General features: G+C 43.9%; 1 protein-coding gene and 1 long non-coding RNA gene across 2 annotated transcripts in view; one reads left to right on the top strand and one right to left on the bottom strand.

Moving 5' to 3' along the window:
- TMEM86A (transmembrane protein 86A) overlaps positions 1-16,441 on the bottom strand; it is a 31,417-nt gene extending 14,976 nt beyond the window's left edge. Inside the window, exon 1 of the mRNA XM_053393275.1 lies at positions 16,195-16,441. Within this exon, the coding sequence (XP_053249250.1) occupies positions 16,195-16,215 (21 nt within the window). The 5' untranslated portion in view covers positions 16,216-16,441. The remainder of the gene's footprint in view (positions 1-16,194) is intronic.
- Positions 16,442-16,663: 222 nt separating this feature from the next.
- Positions 16,664-23,330, top strand: LOC128402566 (uncharacterized). The gene is made up of 2 exons (XR_008327743.1): positions 16,664-16,823; positions 22,407-23,330. It is a non-coding gene; the product is annotated as an uncharacterized LOC128402566 (long non-coding RNA).
- Positions 23,331-23,746: the final 416 nt, after the last annotated feature.

Genomic DNA, 23,746 nt, shown 5'->3' with positions numbered 1-23,746 from the left:
GAGTTGTTAAAAAGAAGAGGTTGTCCTCAAACTTCCTTATTCTCTCTCACATCTCTCTTGATTAACTCTTACATCATGAAACTCCAAGACGCCTGGAATTAATTAGTGGTAAATAATCAAACACCTATTTCCTTGAACATGCTACAACTAAACCAAGAAAAATGTCTTGTGAACTGCTCACTCCATCCTGATGCACTCTTCTTAATAGGTCAGCTGCCAGATCTGTCACAGCAGGTCCTAGCTGATCAAGATGAGAAATTAGTCCAGCAACAAATTATCCACTTCACTAGCCACAGCCTAGTCTGTCCCAGATTCATTCCCAAACATCACATCCCCTCTCAAATTTCAGTAACAGTGAACCCTTAGTCATGGGTTGTGTTGGATGGTTTTGAATGCTCATTCTCACAGAGTATGCACCTTGGTCCTTTGCAAATATTATGTCCTCCAAGAAGTCCCAAATACACATGAGAAGTGCTTCCATTTGCACACTGCTGACCAGGAGTTCTCCTCCTATCACGCATCACAAGCTACTCTAGAGGATATCCTGAACTTCAAAAGCACTTCTATCCAGAAATATGGAGGTCTAGAGAAAACCCTGATTCTGGCTTATTACTATTAACAACATAGTGTTCTACAGGCTCTTGGCAACAGAAACCAGCACCTTGCCCCCAAAGCTCTTCTCCTCTAAATTTTGATGAGGAAGAAGGGCAACAAGGTGGAAGGAAGGAGGACAACAAGGGACAGATGTGAAGCAAAAGCAATCCCGTGTGTTATTTCAGCTGGAGATCAGGAGTGACTCCAGACAGACAGCTTCCTATATGGTAAAGATGCCAAAATTCACCAGGCATAAGAATGATCAGTAAAGAACATTTACACCATATGGGTAGTAATACAGATAAGTGAGCAACCATACCTTACCACACAATAAAACTGCTTGTGTACATTCACCGAAGGAGTGAAGGTTAACATCAGGATCAATGGGGGTTTCCAAGGTGATCTAGGAGAGCCATTATTAACAGACTGCAAATTGATTTTTGCTTCCAGTAGCTCCAGCATGCATGAAAACTGCATAAGACCATAAAAACTAAAAATAGCAACCCTACTCTGTTGCAAACAGGAAATGATGGTTCTGTTTAAGATTCCAGCCAGGCTCCTTTCCCTTGGAGAAGACAAGAGTCTATTATCTCTGTGAATTGCCTGGAGGGGCTTCTGCAAACCTGCTCAAATAGCTCTTTCAGAGCACTGCTACAGGCCAAATGAAAAGTGGTATAGAAATTTATCTAATAAATAAACTCTCTAGCCATGTGTACACTTGTCAACAAGCAAAAATTAGTAATGACCAAGGCTTCAGTCCTTGGAAAAGACATGAGTCTATTATCTCTGTGAATTGCCTAGAGGGGCTTCTACGGAATTCAGCAGAAGTCAGTTCTAAGTAAACTTTAACACTCCACTGAAAACAGAGAGGATTCAGTTTGGTGCAACTATCTTTTGGCAATGGGTTCAATGGGACTTAGCTAAGGTGACTTCCTCCCAGTGGATTGAAGCATTTCAGTATAAACAAACAAATGAACCATTTTATTATTTGTACCCCGCCCATTTGACTGTGTTGCACCAACCACACTAGGATGCTTCCTACAAATATAAAAGCATGATAAAACATAAAGAAATAATACAGAAAAATAAAACATATAGTAATAAATGCATTAATTATTGCCCTTGACATCATTTTGTGTGTTATGCTACTAGAACACATAAAGTAGCATGAGTTCTTATGCCAGCCTGCATGGTTTCCTTTCCACTATGCTCAGTGCCAGCAGCTGGGCACTGGTAGAAGTCCTCAAGGGCTCAAAAAGGCCCGTCACCAGAATGACCCAGCCAAACCCCAAGTCATTATCCTTCCCACTGTCTTAGCAGAGGGCGGGTGCAGGTGCTGTTTTTGAATGAGAGCAAAACTCAACTCTCATCCATGGTGGCTCCCCAGTATTGTAATTTGCCCCAAATGCAATGTGCCTGCTTATACATCAGTAACACCTAGCCTACTGATCTACGCCCATGACTAAACAGCTGTCTGGAGACTCACCAGGTAGGGTGGTGAGTACTGTAGTGTTATGGTAATTGCAGTTGAATAAAAAAAAAATAAATACGGTATCATCGTGGCTATTGGGGACACGAGTGCTGGGCCCACTGACAGCCCCATGCTGAGGGCTGCCAGAAGGTTGGTGATATCCTTGCTTTTCTCCACAGTTTGACCCACAATGCTATTTGTTTCCTAAATATAGATTTGTACTGAGGATCATTGCTCCTTGGCATCTTGATCCTCAGTTTTTAATCCACAAAGCAGAAATAGTTAACTACTCGCTAGCAGAAGCTTTGTGAGAATGAATTAGCAAGCACATTTGAGATTCAAGTCCTCCTATTCAGCTCTAATATGCTCAGTAATAACTTCACACTAGAAGAGTATGACAGACATTTTTGGCATGAATGATATTCTCACAACACTCCCATAGGAAATGCAGCCTAGGAGCCAAAGGAAAGAGATATTGGGGTCACGGTGAATAGTTCAACATGGTGGATAGCTCAGTGAAAACCTCAGTGGTGTGTGTGAAAATGGCTGACTTTGAGGAACACAGGATGGGGTGGAATTTGTTGCCTCCTTATATCCCTACTTCAGAATAAACTTGTGCATGACTGCACTGTAGCTAAGCCAACGCTCCTACTTCAGCTACTTTGATGTCGTGAAACGTCTCACATTCTCCTCAAAATGGTTCTGCAGACCCCAGCCAAGGAGGTGGGCTCCTAGACATTACAGAAGAACATTTCAGTGATGGCCCTGCATTTTCCAGTGATGTTTGGTTGTATCTTCAGTGGTGAGAAAAAGCATGACTCAGAGACACTCTCTATGCACCATAGCTGGGTCCTGGCATCAGACTATGCCCTTGCCAATATCTGCTTATTCTCCATGTTCAGAGCAAGCAGCACCTAAAATAAACGCATGACCCTCACATGCTCCATGTTCCAGATATGGAACTGAGACCACAGGGACTCGGTAAAGATTAGACCCAGAAAGACGGGGAAGGGAAACTATAGCAGAGAAGAAAATGGAACGCTGAAAAGATAACCAGGTAAAACATTCCTTCTGCCTTTCCACATTCATAAGGAAAACACAAGGTAATGAATTCATTTAGGCTCTGATACATTCTTCCAAGAAAATGTCAGAGTTTAATGATACAGGAAGCTGAAAGAAAAGACTGTGGAGTACTTCATCTCATTGTGTTTTGCAGTTTAGGAAGATCCCAGTCGCTCTCCCTCCTGCCCTGTGCTATGTTATTTATTCTCTCCCCTTCCCTTCTGTCCTGCATGCTCACAAAAGCACAGCAAAAGCAAACAGAATGTTTCAGCTGCAAGGCTACATCGCTCCCAACCATATAGCAATGACGTTCCCATAAAAGATTTACAAGGCACTTCCAAGGATACTTCCTTGATTGCTTAACTCCTATGAGGAAGGGAAACTCGGGACTCAGCCATCTGCTTAAAAAACTTACAGTTATCGTTTATGGAGAAAATGTTTGTTCGGGGAGGGGGAATTCTCTCCCCCCCCCAATACTGTATTTTTCAAGACATAAGCAATGAAGAAAAGAAAAGGAGTATTGTGCCTCTTGTATTTTCATCTCAATGCTGGATAAGTTTGCATCATCAGAGAAGGGGTTTCTTCTTCAAAGAACCCATCAGTTATGGACCACCACCAATCTCCAAGGCGACTCGTAGCAAGCAAGGTAGACAAAAACGCAATCATCATGCCTACTTCCCCCAGGCCATTTACAATCTTCTTTTATGCCATTTAATATTTCAATTCATATTCTGCCCTTCTTCATTTCTCCTATCTCAGAGTGAGGCACAGAGTAAAAAACCGAAGCAACCTCATAAAATGATCTGCGGCAATTAAAGCCATCATGAAAACATCATGCAACAGGATAGTGCTACTATTTCAACCCATTGCATTCCAGTGTTTTCCGTGTTTCCCTCCCATTACTGCTATATTCATCCCTGATTTTACTTAAAAATAAAGTTGTAGTGCCAGCCTTCCCAGGATGGACTGAAGGTTATCCTTGCAAATGCCCTTTTAATTAGACGTGTCCCCTCTGTCCAGTTCTTTTGAAGTGGGTTCTGCTTCTTAGATTTTTCCCTCCTAAATTGATTTCTTCCTCTTCACCCTCCTGACCAAGGCATTCAGTCAGTTCTTGTCCTCTGCTTTGGGTGACTTTAATTACTGGTTTCTTCTTTGGAGTCAATGCAGTAGTTAATTTCTTTTATTTCTAATTTATATTTAATTGTTTCAAACATGTAAGGTGTTTCCTTAGGGAATTTATTTTATTTTATTGGGGGGAAATCTTATCCAGTTGAAACTTTTTATTAGAATTAGAAACCAAAAACAGAGCCATGGGTTTGGTTTGGGTTTTATAGAAGCAGCTTCAGGAAGGAAAAATCTGAAGCAGAAAGGCAGCAGGATTAGGTAGCTTAACCACCATGGGGTTCAGTGTTAGCAAAGTCACTTAAATAATACAGAAGTCCAAAGAAAAAAGAAATCCTTCTAATACTTTATTGAAAAAACAGAACAAAATGGTATATAGTGGTACCTCCGGTTATGAACTTAATTCGTTCTGGAGGTCCATTCTCAACCCGAAACCGCTCGTAAAATGAGATGCACTTTTGCTAATGGCACCTCCCGCTGCTGCTGGCACGTGACTTCCACTCGCATCCCGGGGCAAAGGTCGCAACCGGGAGCATCTACTTCCGGGTTAGCAGAGCTCATAACCCACAGCGTTCAGAAGGGGGATGGTACGTAACATGAGGTTCCACTGTATCATGGGGGGGATAAACAAAGAGCTTTTGTTTTTCTTACTTTAGGCCTTGTACATAGTAGCGAGACATACAACCAAGCATACAGAGGAAAAACTTCCTCAAAACTACACAGCCAACCAGAGCATGTGCTAGCTCAATGAACATCATGTCACTCTGCCTGGTTACTAAGCAAGTCCTCCACTACCACCCTCTTGGTTAGTTGGCTTACCGATTGTTACTTATTCTGTTAGACAGGTTTGTTAAAGTGAGGTTTTTCAAGTAGAGTTTATATACTATTAGTGAGATATAAGAATTATACATCAGAATTAACCCTGAAGTCACACATTGAATGATCTTCCCATATTATAAGCATGTGTTTGAGATCACTTAGAACCCAACTGCTCCACTACTCCAAATTATCTCCTCTCAAAGTTGTTTTCCTTTAAAATTAAAATGACACCAAAAGTGCTGGGGCTCTAATATACAGTTGCACAGGATACACAGTTAGCATGCAAAACCTGAATGACTCCAAGAACCTTTAAGATGTTATAGGGTTCCAAGACTATGGTTGACCTGTATCACAAATATCTCTTGTGTCAATTAACTTATAACATACTTTCTACTTTGGTCAATTTCAGGAAGAAAAACAAAGTTCTGTGATTCTGACAAGGGCAATGATGGCTCATCTGCGCTTAAGCAGTTTTGCAGGGCCAAATTAGGTGTGACACAGAAGAGCCATGATTAAGATTTCCTGTGAGCTTGCTTTGTTTGTTTTCTTACTAAATTGCAAACCCATGTGGCTGCTTTGAGGATCAGCAAAGTAGCACTCTCTGGGAGAGGAAGTTTAACCTTTATTTCCCTTGCCCCTTCCCCAGCCTAAGGCTATGTGCACACTATAACACACATCTGAAGTGCATTCTCTCCCCAAGAATTCAGGGCACTGCCATTTGTTAACCAGGGCTGGCCCAAGATATTTTGGCACCTGAGCAGCGAACCACAAAATGGCACTCCCCTTCCTCCCAGGGAAGGAGGAAGGAGTGAAGATCTCCAGGAACAAGGGGTGGGGGATAAATATCTACATCGGGATCTGCCCTGTGGGTCCTGCCATCCAAAGCCTCAGCTTGCCTCATGGGTGGGCCGGCCCAATTGTTAAGGATAGCTGGGAGTTGTAACTCTGTGAGGGGTAAACTACATTACCCAGAATTCTCTGAGGGGAAGAATGTGCACTTGAATGTGCTTTAATGATTTAGTGTGTAAACAGCCTTAGCAACAGCATGAAGCCTCCATTAGTTCTGCTGAGGCGGGGAAGGTACAAATGCCATAGTTGTCTCCCCCTAGATCAGCACATGTTTTATATGTGCAAGATCCCAGGCTCCACAACCTTGAGAGCTCCAGGTGAAGAAACTCAGATAGCAGGAGCCAGTGTGGTGTAGTGGTTAGTGTGTCAGACTAGGACCCGGGCAACCAGGGTTCAAATCCCCCCTCAGTCATGAAACTCACTGGATGACCTTAAGCCAGCCACTGCCTAACCTACCTCTCAGGTTTGTTGAGGATGAAATGGGGGAGGAAGAGAACCATGTATGCCATCACCTTGAGCTCCTTGGAGAAGGTGGGATGTAAAGGAAATAGAATAAATTAAATTAAATAAGGCTGGGGAAGATCTCTGCCTGAAACCACCGAGAGCTGCTGTGGGTTGGAGTAACTGGGAGTAAAAAACCAACATTTTTGGCCTCGATGAATGGCCTACGTTCTCACTCAACTCCCTTTACTTAGGGACATCATGTACATGTTCCCATATTCTTCAGAGTATTTTTTCCCTCTTAAGTTAAACTAAGAACCATGGGAGAAGCAGTGTGCTTTGTAACAGGTAGATAAACATCACAAGATGACCTAAACAAGATCACACCTCCTTTCTCAGGCCAGCAAACTAGCCATTCCTGTGTGCCACCTATTTCACCACCTTTAGCCATGGATTAACAGGTAGGAAGGCCAGCTCTTTGGTGTCAACACACTGTTGCCCTACTGCAGCAGAAGCAGTGCAGCACTGATACTCTCGTTGTTCTCATGTATTTTTGCAAGCAAAAAACAAATCTGCCCTAGTTACAATCAGCTAAAGCCATGTCCCCTGAATTAGCAGCAGGACAATATGAAGGGACAGTTGTTTTCAGCAAAAGTTCCTTTCACAAAGCGGTTACGCCGGCAGGGTAATCCCTTTTCAGTGCCACTCAGCTGGTGATGAAACCTTAAGGCAGTGCCTACTGAGAAAGGATAGAATTAAGCATCAAATATTCACTAAAAAGATGTTCTCCAGTGTCCTTTGAGTGGTGATGCCTTGCTTTCTGCTTTCTAGCAGAGGGGCCTTTGGGCAGCTTTGTTCCCAATCTGTGTCCCAAGGAATTTCTGAAACCCTCTCTCAAAGGAAATCTACTTTCCTTCCATCTTTTTCACTGAAAGGAAATCATCTAAAAAGCAAGCAGCATAATGCACCAAAAACAGATATGGATTTAGTGTCAACACCAATAAAGGCTAGTTGATGGTTTTGAAATCTCTGGGTAGTAATCAATGCCTGATACTTGCAGGGTGCTATGACACCAAAACTCCTCTCACATTTCATCTTCTGTTTGTCACTCAGTGGCTTCATTTGCACATCACATTAAACCTTCGGTCAAATTAACTGTGGTTAAATGTGAATTTGCAGTATTCTGGTGCATTCTGAAACTGAGGGTGCTTTGCTCCTGCCTTGATGCTGAAGCACTGCTGGGAAACACAGAATCATAGAATTGTGGAGGTGGAGGGTCCCCAAAGGGGCATCTAGTCCAACCCAATGCAGTGGTCTGGCACCGTGTGATATCTGAACCTGGCTCATTATTTCTTTCCCCCAACAAATCATGAGCAGCAAGTCAAGAACAAGGCTTGGTTACTCTTCAGGGTTTGTTTGCAGAGAAACAAGCAAAAATCCTCCCACCCCCGTGGAAGGAAAGTTATGGAGACAAATTACAGTATCTGTTTGTGCTTTAACTTGCACACCTGCCAGAAATAGCCTGCAGATTTTTGTAGCATAAATGAGAGCTCATGAGAGCAGGGATGGGGAACCTGTGGTCTTCCAGATGTTGTCCGACTCCCAACTTCTATCCATCCCAGCTGACATAATCACTGGTGAGGGATGATGGGGGCTGCAGGTCAACAACATTCAGAGTGTCTTGGGTTCTCCATCCCAGCTATAAACAGTTAGAAAGAATATATAGGTTACACTGCAGGATGTATCTTTAGTTATTAATGCCAGGGAGCAATGATCCACATATCCTTCAATTTTGACTGAGTATAGCACAGAAGTAATTAGACTCCATGCTAATCTAATCCTATTTGTAACTGCTATTGCAACAAACCACATGCTTAACAGTGCAATCCAACGCATGCTGACTCAGAAGTATTGAGTCCAGTGGGACTTATTCCCAAGTAGGTATGTAGGATGAGTGGGATGAGTCTCATGACTGGAATGTAGAAATTGAGGAGTATACAACCTGCTCAAAAGGAATAGACCAAACAGAAAGAGGAGAAGAGTAGCATTATATGTAAAGAATGTATACACTTGTGAAGAGATCTATGACCCAGAGCATGGAAGGCAGATTTGAAAGTATATAGGCAAAAATTGTAGGAGAGGGAACAGATTCCGTTCTGCTTCCAAAGTACGACTGTACATGCAAAAAGGACCTAGGGGTCTTAGTAGACCACAAGCTTAAAATGAGTCAACAATGTGATGAAGCAACACAAAAAATCTAATGCTACTCTAGGCTGCATCAACAGAGATCTATTGCCCAGATCAAGTGAAGAAATAGTACCTCTCTATTCTGCCTGGACTCCTGTGTTCTGGGTGCCACAATTTAAGATGGAGCTAGAACATGTGCAAAGGAGAGTTATCAATATGTTAATGCGTCTGGAAATTGTGCCTTACAAGAAACAGTTCAGGGACTTGGATATATTTAGCCTGGGAAAGAGAAGACTGAGAGGAGATATTACAGCCATCTTCAAACAGCTAAAGGTTTGTCACATGGAAGAGGGAGCAAGCTTGTTTTCTCTTGCTCCAGAGGGGAGAAGGGGAGAACCAGAACCAGTGGATTCTAGTTAAACGAGGTTCCAACTAAACATGAGGAAGAACTTTCTGGTAGTAAGAACTGTTTGTCAGTAGAACAGACTCCCTTGGAAGGTGGTAGACTGATTCCTTGGGGGGGGGGTTTAAGCAGAGGTTGGATGGCCATCTGTCATGGATGCTTTAGCTGAGATTCATGCGTTGCAGGGGGCTGGACTAGATGACCCCTGAGATCCCTTCCAATTCTACAACTCTATGATTCTATGAATAGAATTGCTTCTGGAAAAATCTCTCCCATTGAAATTAGTGGGAACTTAAAGTGTTTCGCTTTCCTGCATTATTAGAAGAATTAAAGCATATGTTATTAAAAGATAAATAAAGGAAATGACATAAATATGCATAAACATCTTATTTTTACAAAATGCAATTCTTCTAATAGCAGAATTGGGCATTTCAAATGCACTGCTCGTCATAAACTGCACAGCCTACAATAATAATAGCCTTTCATGTTATTGTTGTTTTAAAAAATACTATAAAGGTACATTCACATTCACATCAATTGTATAAGTAACAAGCACGGTGATTTAGGCTCCAAACCCTGCAGTGCTGCTGAATGCTCTGACTGGCTCCTCTAGCCTCTCATGAAAGGAGATACTCTGAGCCAGAAGAATCAGTCTAAGATCTGACTGCAGCATTTAGTGTACAGGGAACCCTCACTAGCGTCTGCTGGGAAAGGAAGGGAACTGTCAGCTTACTGAGAATTAGAGAACATGGAGAACTGAAAATACAGACTCCAAATGTGCAAACACACACACACACACACACACACACTTCATTTTAAATAAAATAAAGCTAACTCTTCTCAAAGGACCTTGAAGCTTACTACTTCCTCAGGCATTTTCTGAAACTCCTGCAGTAGATCAAAGGTTTCCATTAAGTGTGCAGCAGAATAGGTGGGAAGGCATGGACATCTCTGAACTTTCTCTTACAATGTAGGAACCCATCAGACAAAGGTTTCTATGATCCTCAGAATGAACAAAATCTGTTTACTTACATTTGTATGGAGAATCCTGATGACAAACTCTTGCATTCCAGTACTTTACATGCTGTCTATGTGCATTTTTCCGGACTCAACATGTGAATATTTTGTTGTCTTGAAATATAGTTGTATTGTCCAGTGTGGATTAGCAAAGAAGCATTACGGCTTTGGGGGGCCACTGCCCCTTTAGTTGAAAGCTCCCTCTTTCCCCATTTCTTATATAGCTACTTCTGTCCCTGAAATTAGTTGTTCCTGTTCACCAGTATGATGTTGGCATTCCTGCTCTGTACAGGACACACTGTGTAGCCGGTGCTGGATCTGCCATTACATTCTGTTCTGCAGCCGGGAGTTAAGATTGATCTGTAATTTTTGTGGGGGGGTGTTATGAGTGCAGTTGTGAAATTGTGAACAGCCAGAAACTTATTGCAGCAGAAGAAACTGCTTTGAAAGAAAGGGGGTGAGGACAACCACGGAGAGTAGCAGAAATAAGCAGGAACTTTGCTGTAACAGAACTTACTTCTGAGTAAACCTATAGTAAGAGGGGGAAGGTATTGCCAGGGTTTTATTTTTTTAGCTATTTTCAAACATTTCTATACACCCAACACTAATAGAAAAAATCATGAACAGCATCATCATCATCATCATCATCCTAATTTATTACTTATACCCCACCCGTCTGGCCGGGCCTTCCCAGCCGCTCTGGACAGCTCCCAACAGAATATTGAAAACACAGTCAAACATCAAACATTAAAAGATTCCCTAAACAGGGCTGCCTTCAGATGTCTTCTAAAAGTCAGATAGTTGTTTATTTCCTTGACATCTGAAGGGAGGGCGTTCCACAGGGCAGGTGCCACTACCGAGAAGGCCCTCTGCCTGGTTCCCTGTAGCCTTACTTCTTGCAGTGAGGGAACCGCCAGAAGGCCCTCAGTGCTGGACCTCAGTGTTTGGGCTGAACGATGGGGGTGGAGACACTCCTTCAGGTATACTGGACCGAGGCTGTTTAGGGCTTTAAAGATCAGCACCAATTGTGCTCGGAAACATACTGGGAGCCAATGTAGGTCTCTCAGGATCAGTGTTATATGGTCTCAGCAGCCACTCCCAGTCACCAGTCTAGCTACCACATTCTGGATTAATTGTAGTTTCCGGGCCACCTTCAAAGGTAGCCCCAATGTAGAGTGCATTGAAGTAGTCCATGTGGGAGATAACCAGAGCATGCACCACTCTGGTGAGACTGACTGGTAGGTAGGATCTCAGCCTGCGTACTAGATGGAGCTGGTAGACAGCTGCCCTGGACACAGAATTGACCTCCAGAATGACTCCCAGGCTGTGCACCTGGTCCTTCAGGGGCACAATTACCCAATTCAGGACCAGGGAGTCCTCCACACCTGCCCGCCCCCTGTCCTCCAAAAACAGTACTTCTGTCTTGTCAGGATTCAACCTCAATCTGTTAGCTGCATCTATCCTCCAACCGCCTCCAGATACTCACACATAAACTCAACAAGAAAATTACATCCATAAAAAAACCACAATGTATATCACAAATCAGCATGGCTGGATCATCTCTCAGGGAAAGCCAGGCTTAACAAGTGAGTTTTAAGCAGGTATCTAAATGTCAGTGGTGTAGGTACCTGCCTGGTGTGCATTGGAAGGGCAGGTGCCAGCACACTAAAGCCCAAGGTCTGAGATATAAAGAACTATGGCAGGATACAGCACTATCAAGAGTATTTTTATACTATAAAAATAGTATCTCTCCCAAGACTCAAAGTGTGGAAGTAGCCCTGCTCTTCATAAAATGGTACAAGGTCTATCTATCTTTTTTCAAAGTGCCAGAGGTAAGTCCCATTACATTTCAAAGTATCTTAGTTTGGCTAGATTGTTCCAGCAGGGCTTTTCTAAAAAGTTATTTTAACTATCTACTGTCCCTAGAGATATTTGGGGTACTGAGCACAGTTTTCAGACACCTAATAAAAATGAACGATTAAATAAGCCTTCAAGGACTTTTGGACATTACAGTTGCCAAATCTGTTTTACCAGAAAATATGCAGTGCGGTCCTCTGTATGCTTTATTCGAAAATAAGTCATACTTTTCTGCTCAGTGATGCCAGCTCTGTAGCTAGTAAATGTCTTTGTGGTCTAAAAGTTGGTCAGTAAAAGGAGCAAGAGATCTAACAGAAGAAAAAATTAGGGACAAGAATAGATACCTAAGATGGCCACAAAAATCTACCTGCAAAAAACTCCAGTTCCAGCCTACATAAGTCATGTTCAGAGAATAGAATGTTTTATAACCAGGTGTTTCATGTCCAGAGGAAAAGAGAAAAAATAATTCAAGCTGCTTCAGGCTGGTGAAAGGTCAAATAGAGATAATCTGTACCTTTCCTTTATCAGACAGTATTTTTTTGGCACAATCTTCTATTGGTTCTAAAAGAAGATTGACAATGAGGTAAAGACACAGAAAAGGCTTTTCAGGCTCACAAGGGCCAAATCTTGGCCTGAAGCTTCACCAGTAAAATAGGCTGCATTTCACTTCATTCCCACATTAAAAAGCATCACCGTGTATTCAGTTAAAGAAAAAGTATTATCTGCTTCCAATACACAGACGGAATAGAGGGCATTAAACTAACCAGAAGGATCTGGTTAGGGTTCCCAATTTCATAATACAGTTTCATAATACAGGACGGGTGCTGTCTATTTATCTTTCTCTTTAAAACAAACCCAATTAAAGGGGCCAGTCAGCAGTCTGGCCCATGATTTTCATAATATCAGGTTTTGGCAGTGCTGAATGGGGGGGGGGACATTAAAGTATGAGCTATGTATGTGCTTCAGTTTGTACAACAACAAAAGTTCATTTAAGGACCGCAATACCACTAGGACTACCCCTCTACATATGAACAGACCCAGACCCTGTGATCATCATCTAAGGCCTTTCCTCGTGTTCCTCCTTCACAAGGCGTCTGGAGGGTGGCAACATGAGAACAGGCCTTTTCTGCAGCGGCTCCTCATTTGTGAAATGCTCTCCCCAGAGAGTCACGCCTGGTGCCTTCATTACATCTCTTTAGGCAACAGGCAAAAATGTTTCTCTATAACCAGGCCTTTGGCTGATTAATATTTGTGGCCTATTAAATGTGTTTTGGGGGAGGGGGGGCCATTGGTTAGTTTTTGTTTTATTATGTATTTTGTGTTCTCATTTTGTATTTTTATATTGTAAACTGCCCTGAGATATTTGGACAAAGGGCGGCAAAATAAATAAATTGCCTTATCTTCTCTGTATCGTTCCAGTTTTAGTATACGTGCCGCCGAAGTGAGCAAAACAAGCCTTATAATTAAGGCAAACCCCTGTTCAGCTTTTCCTTGAAATACTCCAGTGAAGGAAACACCAAATTGTGCTTAAAACGTTTACTTATTTGTTACACTATCCCAACAGTAAAGAGACTTTCCTAATTTTCAAAATCTTCCTAAATTTTAAATTTGTCACTTTTGTCCTCCTTGTATAAAAGTAATGCAGATGATAATCACTGAGTCTTATAATTAAATTAATCAAGGTAACATGAAAACGACATTATCTTTCAGTCTTCTTACCAGTACCCAAGGACAAAGAGGTAACACTTTGTTTCTTTGCAGAGATAAACATTATCCCTGTGGAACCCCCTGCAGTAACTTCACCAGATCTCAGTCCCACAACCTGCTTTTGTGGCAAAGATCAGCCCTTGAATATATAAAGTAATAAAACTAAAGTCTCTTTTCACACGCGGAGAACATTTCCCTGCTGACCTCCAAACCACTCATCTTGAATTAAAGAGCATCAAGATAAGAAAGTGAGGCACATAACTTTGAAGAAGGTATTAATCACAATTTTATTTCATTCCTATCCCACTTTTCCTCCAAGAACCTCAAGGAAGTGTACATGGTTCTCCTGCTCTCATTTTATCCTCAGGGCAACCCTGTGAGGTAGGCTGGTCTGAGGGGCAGTGACTGGCCCAATATCAAGCCAGTGAACTTTGTGGCTAAGCAGAGAATTGAACCCTGGTTTCCCAAGGCCCAAAACTCTAGCTCAGCTTTTCTCAACCTTGCGCTCCCAGATGTTGTTGGACTACCATTCCCATCATTCCGCTGCTGGTCATTGATGATGGGAGTTGTAGTCGCACAACATCTGATGAGCCAGGGTTGGGAAAGTCTGCTCTCGCCGCTACAGCACACATCCTCAAATGCCCAATGAGTGAAGTCACTACAATACCTGCTTTAATTTCATTTGGAATGAAAAGGTCCAGTTGTGGCCGACTGGGGTTGCGGTGCTAATCTCGCTTTACTGGCCGAGGGCGCCGGCATACAGCTTCCAGGTCATGTGGCCAGCATGACCAAGCCACTTCTGGCGAACCAGAGCAGCGCACAGAAACACCGTTTACCTTCCCGCCGGAGCGGTACCTATTTATCTACTTGCACTTCGATGTGCTTTCGAACTGCTAGGTTGGCAGGAGCAGGGACCAAGCAACGGGAGCTCACCCCGTCGCGGGGATTCGAACCACCGACCTCCTGATCGGCAAGTCCTAGGTTCTGTGGTTTAACCCACAGCGCCACCCACGTCCCGTATTGCGGTTAGGACAGACAAATTAGATAGATGCATGCAGAAGATCCCAGGTAAGGCTGGGAGAGGCTCTTGCCTGACACCTTGGAGAGATGCTGGTGGTCAGTGCAGGCAATACTGCTCTTGATGCTTCCTGTTCCTACATAGGATCAGGGTTTTTTCAGCTGGAACTCAACAGAACTCTGCTCCAGGTGGGTACCATGGGTGTAGCCAGGATTTGGGGGGGCAGAACCTCAGTTTGCTATATATTTTTATTGATTTTTATTGATTTGAGGGGAGCAGCTGCCCCCCCCCTTGGCTACACCCATGGTGGGCACTATTGGCATTATAAGAGAACAGGGGAGGCGTTCATGGTGAGCTCCTGCAACTTTTTTCCTAGAATAAAAGCACTACAAAGGAGTATCCTATTTTATCCTCACAACTCTGTGTACTAGAAATCCAGTAAGCATCATGGGTAGCAATGGATATGAACCCAGGTCTCCTGCGTCCTTCTAGCATGCTTTTGACTACATCACTCTGCTTCAGCAACCTATCTATCAATCGGTCATAGCTGCGTTCATTCCATATTAAAATTCTGTTACATATATATATATATATATATATAGAGAGAGAGAGAGAGAGAGAGAGAGAGAGAGAGAGAGTGAAAGGGAGAGAGAGATTTAGATATACCTTTAGATCTGTCTATTTTTATTTTATTTTCAAAACATCTTCAGCAGTCTAAATGGCATTCGGACAAAGATGTTTATTAGCTGCGGCGTGGGGAGGGGGCGGGGAGAAGCAAAAATAAAGCTTGCTGATTTCTCTGCACTGTTGTTCCTCGATCCCAGAGGGCACCCACCCGGGGATCAGAAATCCGTAACGGGAATGGCACATGCCTTACACACGCGCAAATATATATGGGCCATGCAAGCACACACAGGCAGGCAGATTGGCAGCATGGTGCCATCCTCCAGCAATTCCGGAGCAAAGCGAGTCGCGGGGGGGGGCAGCGAGAGGGGGGAAAGCGCCAGAGAAAGGGGGAGGTGAACTGGAATCCCTCCCACCCGCAATCTTCTCCATCAATCAGACGGTGCCTTGCCGGCAAGCCCCAAGGAGCGAAATCAACAAAGTCACGCTTCCTAGTCACATGCCCAATGTTTTCATCCTATTGACTTTTGGCAGGGTTTCCTCCTCTTCCCCACGCCCCCACACCGCTTGCTATGTAAAGCAACGACCGATCCGGTCGTGATGTCTCTCTTCCCCCTATCCATTCTCTACCCCCCCTTCTTCCACCGCCATCACAGCCACATTTTGCTACCAGCAACGGAGGGAGGCGGGAGGAGAGAGTAAAAAAGAAAAAGGGCAAGGAGATGGAAGTACTACGGGGTGGCGGGGGACTACTCTAGCAGCCGGCACAGATGATGGGGACAGGATTCCCAGCGCAGGTCAGATGCTCTCTGGCAGCGGCTACCTGTCCAAATAAAAACCCTGAAGCGATTGTGAAGTCGTCAGCCGCGAATCTGCAGGGCTCGCTTCGCGAGGCAGCAATTATTGCAATCTTGACACTTGATTTTATACCTGCTGGTGTGTGTGTGTGTGTGTATGTGTCGTCCCCCTTTGCTCTCCCCACCCGCCTTGCAGTTACTAAAAAAGCTGGCTGTTGGAACTCACCACTGTCACCGGCGACACCATATTTGCTGAGGAGGCTTCTCCCGCAATCCTTCCTTCGCCTTTGTTTATAAAGCTGGATCTGACTCCGGGGTGCCCAGAGCTTCCCCTTTAAATAGGACCCGGACTGTTATCTATTTCTCTCAATGCAGATTGTTTTCTCGGTTCTTTTTTAGAACGCAGTGACGTCACAATAGCTGGAGCGAATGCGCGGAGAGAAGGGAGCTGGGGGCGGCACCTCAGCGTGCGCGTTCCCTCCCCTCCTCCGGAGAGATAACTTGCTGGTGAGCAGACCCCGGGCAGGGGGCTGTCCCTATGTGAAACCCGCCTCTCTCTCTCTCTCTCTCTCTCTCTCTCCCACACACCCCAGCAAAATCGACTTTCTTTTTCTTTTTCACTGGCTCCAAATCGTCCATCGTCCCTTCAGCGGCAATGTATGTCCTAAATTTACTTTCCTTGAAAACAATATCCAAAGTGGGCGAGTACCATGACAAAATCAGCAACAGATCAAGCAGGTGACAGGCTGTGGGGAAGAAAAGTCAATCTATGAGTTTGGAAAATGCAACAGTCACTGAGGTCTGATCCACGAGTGAGGGTCACGACGGAACGGCGCCAATCTGTGTGCTGATTTAGTACGTATCCGTTTCCGAAGAATCCTAGCATAAACCTGGGGGCAGAGAGAGAATAATATTTTGTCTCCCCATCTTTATTTCCCAACTCAGCATGTTTACTCACGCTCCTCTGAGATCGAGGAGCTCGCTCCCCAATTAAATTTCAGAAAGTTGGCGTTACAATTGCATATTTCCCCTGACAAGTTCCATAATCTACTAATTGTTTGCTTCTTATGCTTTCATCTGACCCAGTACTGGAAATACATTTAGGAATGGTGCAACATGTCACATAGCAAGTTCTGTATTAAAGCTGTAACCCTATGCATGCGTTCTGAAGAGTTTGTCCTATTGAACTCAGAATTGCTTCCAATAAATCATAATCATACATGTGCTATGGTCCTGTACTGAGTTGTAGTATCTAGATTGTTAATAGGTGTGTATAGCTCTCTGCTTTGTTTGCATTATGTCCTGATATGAATTTATATCTGGCATCTTCAAGACTCACAGATTCATTGTGGCATTAGGTTTCAGCAACTCTGTTGGGATTGATATCTCTAAGTTTGTGGCATTGGTTGCAACAGAGGGTGCTTTCAGGTGGAGGTTTATTGTGAAATCAGTGCTGCTCAGGCACACAAGTTTTTTGCCCTGTCAGCACCAGAAGGCCATCTTTTACTTCTTCTTTTTTTTACATTTCATACAGATTTCCAATTACTTTGGAAAATTAGCTAAGTAATAACCCTTTATACATCCACAGTTATTAGTTTGTTGAAGCTCATTATCACATTTTTGCAGGGTGGTGGTGACATTTTGAGGGGCAGTACCTAGCAACATTATCCCTACTTCCATTCATTGGCGTAGCCAGGATTTTTTTGCGAAGGGGGGGCAGACCTTTTGTTGGGAGGGCAGGTCTTTTGTTGGGTGGTGGCAGAAACTCAATTAGCTATGTATTTTTATTTATTTTTATTTATGGGAGGGCCTGCTGCCCCTCCCTGCCCCACCCCCTAGGCTATGCCCATGCATCCATTTACTCCTCACGTGAACACACAACTTAGCCATTGTGCTTCTGGCAACCCAAACAATACAAGTCTGCCTATTCCCACCAAATGCCATATGCTGAAGGCACACCAATATTAAGAAGAAGAAGAAGAAGAAGAAGAAGAAGAAGAAGAAGAAAAAGCAGTAATTCCCCCCCCACACACACACATTTAAAAGGGTGTCAGCTGCTAACCAGCCAAAGGCCTGGTTGAATAGGAACATTTTCACCTGGTACCTAAAGGTGCATCTGCACTATACAGTTAAACCACGTTTATACAATTTTAATAGTCATAGTTTCACCTCCCAAGTAATCATGTGAACTGTAGTTTACTCAATGAGCTACAATTCCCAGGACCCTAAGCAAGTTACAGGTCCCGGAGTTCTTTGCAGGAAGGCGTTTGCTTTAAACATGCTTTTCATGCATGTTGTGGATGTTGCCCCAGTTCAGAGGACCTACTCTTGCAATATCTCAGCACACAGGGAGGATTAGCTTAGAGGCTGTAAAAGCAGTACATAGAGACTTAGAAAAAATTAATATAGAGGTCTTGTGCAAGGCACTTTGATCAGGATTTCAGTATAGGTCAACATCAGTCTGGTGCAAGACTTCTGTATTGTTACAATGGAAATGGGTGTTGCCCCCTCCCACAAAAGTACAAGATTCCATTTTGCCCATTGTGAAACATGATAGCCAAGGGGCTTGAAATATTTGCTCTTGCCAACTTTTTGTGGGAAATAAATGTCTATGTGCACAGATACAGAATTACCTGCATGCCTGCCTGCCCAGACCAGGAACAGGTAGTGGAGGGTGGAAGAGTAATGACTGGGGGGAAGGGCCAGAAAATTGAGCACAGAAAGAAAAGGACCTCCCACTAGTATGGGAGGGAAACAGTGGAATACCTATGGAGAAAAATAATAATCTAAGGCTGAAAAAACAAAGTGGAAGGATGATTGTGTGCCAGTCATGCTCACAGAAGAACTGGACGTGAACGTTCCCTTTGTGGCAAAAAAGCCCTGTCTGGAAGCACCCACTAAACCTTATGAAATAATATGTGATAGTCCTTAATGTACCACAAGACTCTGTCTTGCTTTTTTTTGCAACTAACTAACAGGGCTCCCTCTCTAGAACGTATCTGGGTGTTTGACATTTACATCATATTTAGTGTATTTGGTACAAGATGCAAAATGTATTAACCATGAACGTTGTGAAGTTAGAAGAAAATACAAGTGACAAATGTAAAATCAGCCCTTGAATGTTAAATCACATATTTCCTCTTTTGGACACATATTCCTTCTTCTGAAGCTCTTGAGTGAGGAGAACTTAACTGGCCAATTGAGGGACAGCCTTTTAACTTCCTCCATGACTGACAGATCTAGGAGTCACCCAAGCAAATATGTTCACCTGTCCTCCAATCTAAAAACATAAGACCCTGCTGGATCAGGCTAGTGAATCCTGTTCTCACAGTGTCCCAACAGATGTCTGTGGGAAACACAGATGAAGGATCCAAGCACAAGAACACTCCGCCTTCTGGAAGTTTCCAGCAACTGGCATTCAGAAGCATTGCTGCTTCCAGCTGTGGAGGCAGAGCTTGGCCATAATGGCCAACAGTCAATGACAGCCTTATTCTTCATGAATTTGTCTAATCATCCTCCTACGTCATGTAAATGATTAATTGTGGATGTAATTATTCCCTTTTCTAGAGCCAAAGGTGGCAGCCCTTTGTGATGCAATTAGATTTCATCATCATAATCACAAAAGTATGCTGTGTTCAAAATGATCACCCTTCCAAAACTAACCTATTTATTCCAAACTCCCAACCCCAATCTGGATTCCCCCAACCCAACTCCAGAAGTGGCAGAAGAAACTATACTTGTTTATTTGCTCACACAAAAAGCCAAGAATGAGCCCCAAATACCTGCACCTCCCCTCCTCAGAAGGAGGATGGGGAATCCACAACATAGAATCATATGACATCGCCAACCAAACACGCCACATAATTCCGTATACTCGAGAAGATGAGATGAAACAATGGGTTCACTGGGAGAGAGAAACCATCATAAACATCCCCTCAACAGCACACCCATTTCTCCAAAACAAACTAAAGTAAATCCCCACAACACTGAACAGGTTCACACAGAAGGGGAAAGTAGGCAAACTATCCCCCTCCCCGCTAACCCTCCTGGCCTATCACCCACTATTCCAACATGCAGCACAAAATCTCCAGGTAAAAACCTGGCAAGCCAAAGGCCTACACTGTCTAAAAGACTTCTACAAAAACAACAAACCCATACTATACCAAAACAAGAAATACAAGAGAAACTAGGGGACACCCAAATACCTTGGCTAACACACCATTCAACTACATGCCTTCTTAAACAATCCAGCAGTAAAATCAGCAGCCACTAGGCCCTTGACCACCTTGAAAACCTTCTCCTGACAGCAAAGGGTAAAGGGATGGTATCCATAATATACAAAATACTGTTCCAAAATCCCACAAACCCCTTTGACGCAATCAAAGAACAATGGGAGCACGACATAGGCTTTGCAATTAACCCCACTCAATGGACTAGAATGTGGTCTCTAAACCTCCCTTTAAGTCTGTATTAGCCAAAAGAAGGGAACTCACTCTGAAACTCACCTACAGGTGGTACTTAACACCATGGAAACTGGCGCAGATACACCCAGGAACCTCACCAAGATGTTAGAGAGTCTGCACCTCAACAGGCACATACCTCCACATGTGGTGGGAATGCCCTAAAATTCAACCTTTCTGGACAGCAGTCCTATAAGAGATATGCAAAATAACTAAACAGCTACTAGGACTCACCCCAGAACTGGCCCTCATGAACATCTTCCAAGATCATAATGCCCACTCACATTATACAGTGGTACCTCAGGTTAAGAACTGAATTCGTTCCGGAGGTTTGTTCTTAACCTGAAACTGTTCTTAACCTGAGGTACCACTTTAGCTAATGGGGCCTCCCACTGCTGCCACACCAGCTCAGCCCTCACTTTCAGTGTAATGTTAAAATGCCGTACACTTTGTGGGATAGGAGGAGGGAGAGAACAGGGGTACCAACTGGCTCCTTCTGTGAAGAAAAAGAAGAAGAGTTTGGATTTGATATCCCGCTTTATCACTACCCGAAGGAGTCTCAAAGCGGCTAACATTCTCCTTTCCCTTCCTCCCCCACAACAAACACTCTGTGAGGTGAGTGGGGCTGAGAGACTTTAAGGCCCAAGGTCATGCAGCAGCTGCATGTGGAGGAGCGGAGACACAAACCCGGTTCCCCAGATTACGAGTCCACCGCTCTTAACCAGTACACAACACTGGCTCTCTGTGAATGTCAGAAGACCCCAGCTGCATCAAGCCAAAGGCCCATCTAGTCCGGCATCCTGTTCTCAGTGTGCCCAACCAGATGCCCATGGGAAATCCACAAGCAAAGACCTGAGTGCCAGCAGCGCTCTCCCCTTCCTGCAGTTTCTACCAACTGGCATTCAGAAGCATATATTGCCTCCGACAGGAGCCTTGGCCTCCATGAATTGGTCTGATCTTCTTTTGAAACTGCCTGAGTTGACATCTTTATGTGGCCTTCCAGAGCCACGGGGACTGGTATATAACTCTGCCTCGGTCACTGGGCTGCAGGGTGCAGCGAGCAAGCCCTACTTTTTGAGGGGAAAGGAAATATCGGGGAGGAGCACTTTTTAGAAAAGAGTGGCGATAGAAGATGAGCTTCAGGCTCTTTGCCAGAGTCTGTGCTCAGCATCAAAATCCTTTCAGCTGTGCAGGGATAGGGGTGTTTTTGAGACAGAGAGAAACAGAGCCGTTTTGAAGAGGGGCCTTTTACTGCCATGCAGTCAGGAGGAAAAGACTCTTTTGATTTCTTCAGTTTTAGCTGGATTTGAAATGGCCTTTCAAGGTCTGCTCAAAGCACATGTGCATGAATATAGGTCTCCAGGAGCAGCTCAACCTATTATCATTATTACTTACCATTTCAGTTTCTTTGACTTGAAATCTAATCTGCCCTTCCTTTGTGTCTGTCCCTTGGCACTCCATGATGGCACAATACAAAACAAGCCTAGCAGAGCTACCAACTTCCTTTGCATTTCTTCTAACTTAATGCTGCTCCAGCAACATCCCAGGAACTAGCCATAAATCTGCTAAGATCAGGACTTCTTGCCAGATATGATAATTGATGCGGGAACAAACTGCACCAAGCTCCTTTAGTGCTATGGTGAAGCTAGTCTTATTAGAAGCCATTCTGTCGTTATTAGTATCATTTCGGCACGCAGTCTGTCCCGCCTGACTTAATGGCTTTTGTGTGACACTTCTCTTCCCCCCCCTCTCACTGTCATCAAAGAATACTGCTGATTGTTCAGCTGTGGGTGACTGACAAAGAGATCCGAGACTTGCTCTTTTCCGTGGAGCCTTGCTAGACTTTTCTCATGGTTATACATCCATGAGGCTTTCAGCGGTCCCCATGGGAACATCACATGAAAAAGAGAAAGAAGAAGAAGAGAGAGCTGATGCTTTGGGTCTCCATTTATTATTTTATTTTTTTGTCTTCCCACAGCTTGGTTTCCATAGCAACAGAGAACTGTGGCACCATTGTGGAGCTTTAATAAAGTCTGCCTCCAACCACTTCACATTAATTTAGCAGACTTCGCCAGCTGAGATACCTAGGGTGGATCAATACCTGAGATACCTTGGGTGGAAGCGCTTAACTGAGGCTCTTGCAACACCAGAACAAGTCGGATTACGGAATTTGCTATCTGTAAGAGAACATTCCATGCTCTTTAATATCCATGTGAAGCTGCTGGAAGTAGTCATTAGGAACTTTGGGGCAAGGTGCCAGTAGTCTGCTGAGAACATTCACCTGTGTTTCTTCACAACATCTGAATCAGGAGAGGACACAGTGGTGAAATGGAAGAGGAAAGACAAGCTGAGCTTGAATCCTGGCAAGTCAGAGGCTCTGTGGGCAAGTGGTTCCCGTGTCTGAAAAAAGGTCAAGTGCTTGGAGGTGCCCCAAAAGTTTGGGGGTGTTTCTGAATCCAGTTTTGTCTCTGGAGGCCCAGGTCACTTCAATGGCTAGAAGTGCCTTTTACCAGCTGCAACTTGTACAACAGCTACGATGGTTCCTGGACTGAGAAAACTTGGCTACAGTAGTTTATGTGTTGTTTACTTCAAGATTGTATTACTGCAATGTGCTCCATGTGGGGATTCCTTTGCACTTGATCCAGAATGGAGGGCCCAGTCAAGTTAAAGCTTTGTGGCAGAGCCACCTAAAATGTGATCATGCTACAAAGGCATAATAAATTAATTTGGCAAAAAAAGTAACAAACTAGAGCCCTTGACTTAAAGGTTCAGATGTGAAACTGCTGCAGTTGCTCCCTATAGAAAATGTCTCACATACCAATAATTAAGCTAAACCTAAGTCACCTGTGTTAACCATGATATGTGAGAATTACCTACAATAAAAGACTCATTTTCTGTGCAATTACACTACCATTAAATCAAGCATAGCGCTAAGGTGAACTTTGCATCAGCACATGGGTTTCTGCTTTCACAGTGGAACATTCTTCTCCTCTGCTGTCCCACCTAGAGATCCCTATATTTGTAATGCTTAACATCTTTGGGGTAATATTGATCATTTTTGATAGAGTTTTAGAGTCCGCTTTTTTTCTGTTCATAAGCATAGGGAAAAGAGCGGATTACATCAGCATAGAACAGGTGTCTGCAACCCGCGGCTCCGGAGCCGCATGTGGCTCTTTTACACCTTTGCCGTGGCTCCGGGGCGGATACTAGCGAGGGGAGGAGGCGCATTGTGCGCCCCGACACTCCCCACTGTGGCGGGCACTGTACTGGCTGTGACGTCGCATGGGGGCGGTGAGTGCGTTAGTCACGGACCGTCCC

Source organism: Podarcis raffonei, chromosome 1 (genome assembly GCF_027172205.1).
Source record: "Podarcis raffonei isolate rPodRaf1 chromosome 1, rPodRaf1.pri, whole genome shotgun sequence".
Classification (NCBI taxonomy): Eukaryota; Metazoa; Chordata; class Lepidosauria; order Squamata; family Lacertidae; genus Podarcis; species Podarcis raffonei.
The sequence above is the reverse complement of the archived record's forward strand: the minus strand, read 5'-3'. Positions and strand labels throughout refer to the sequence as shown.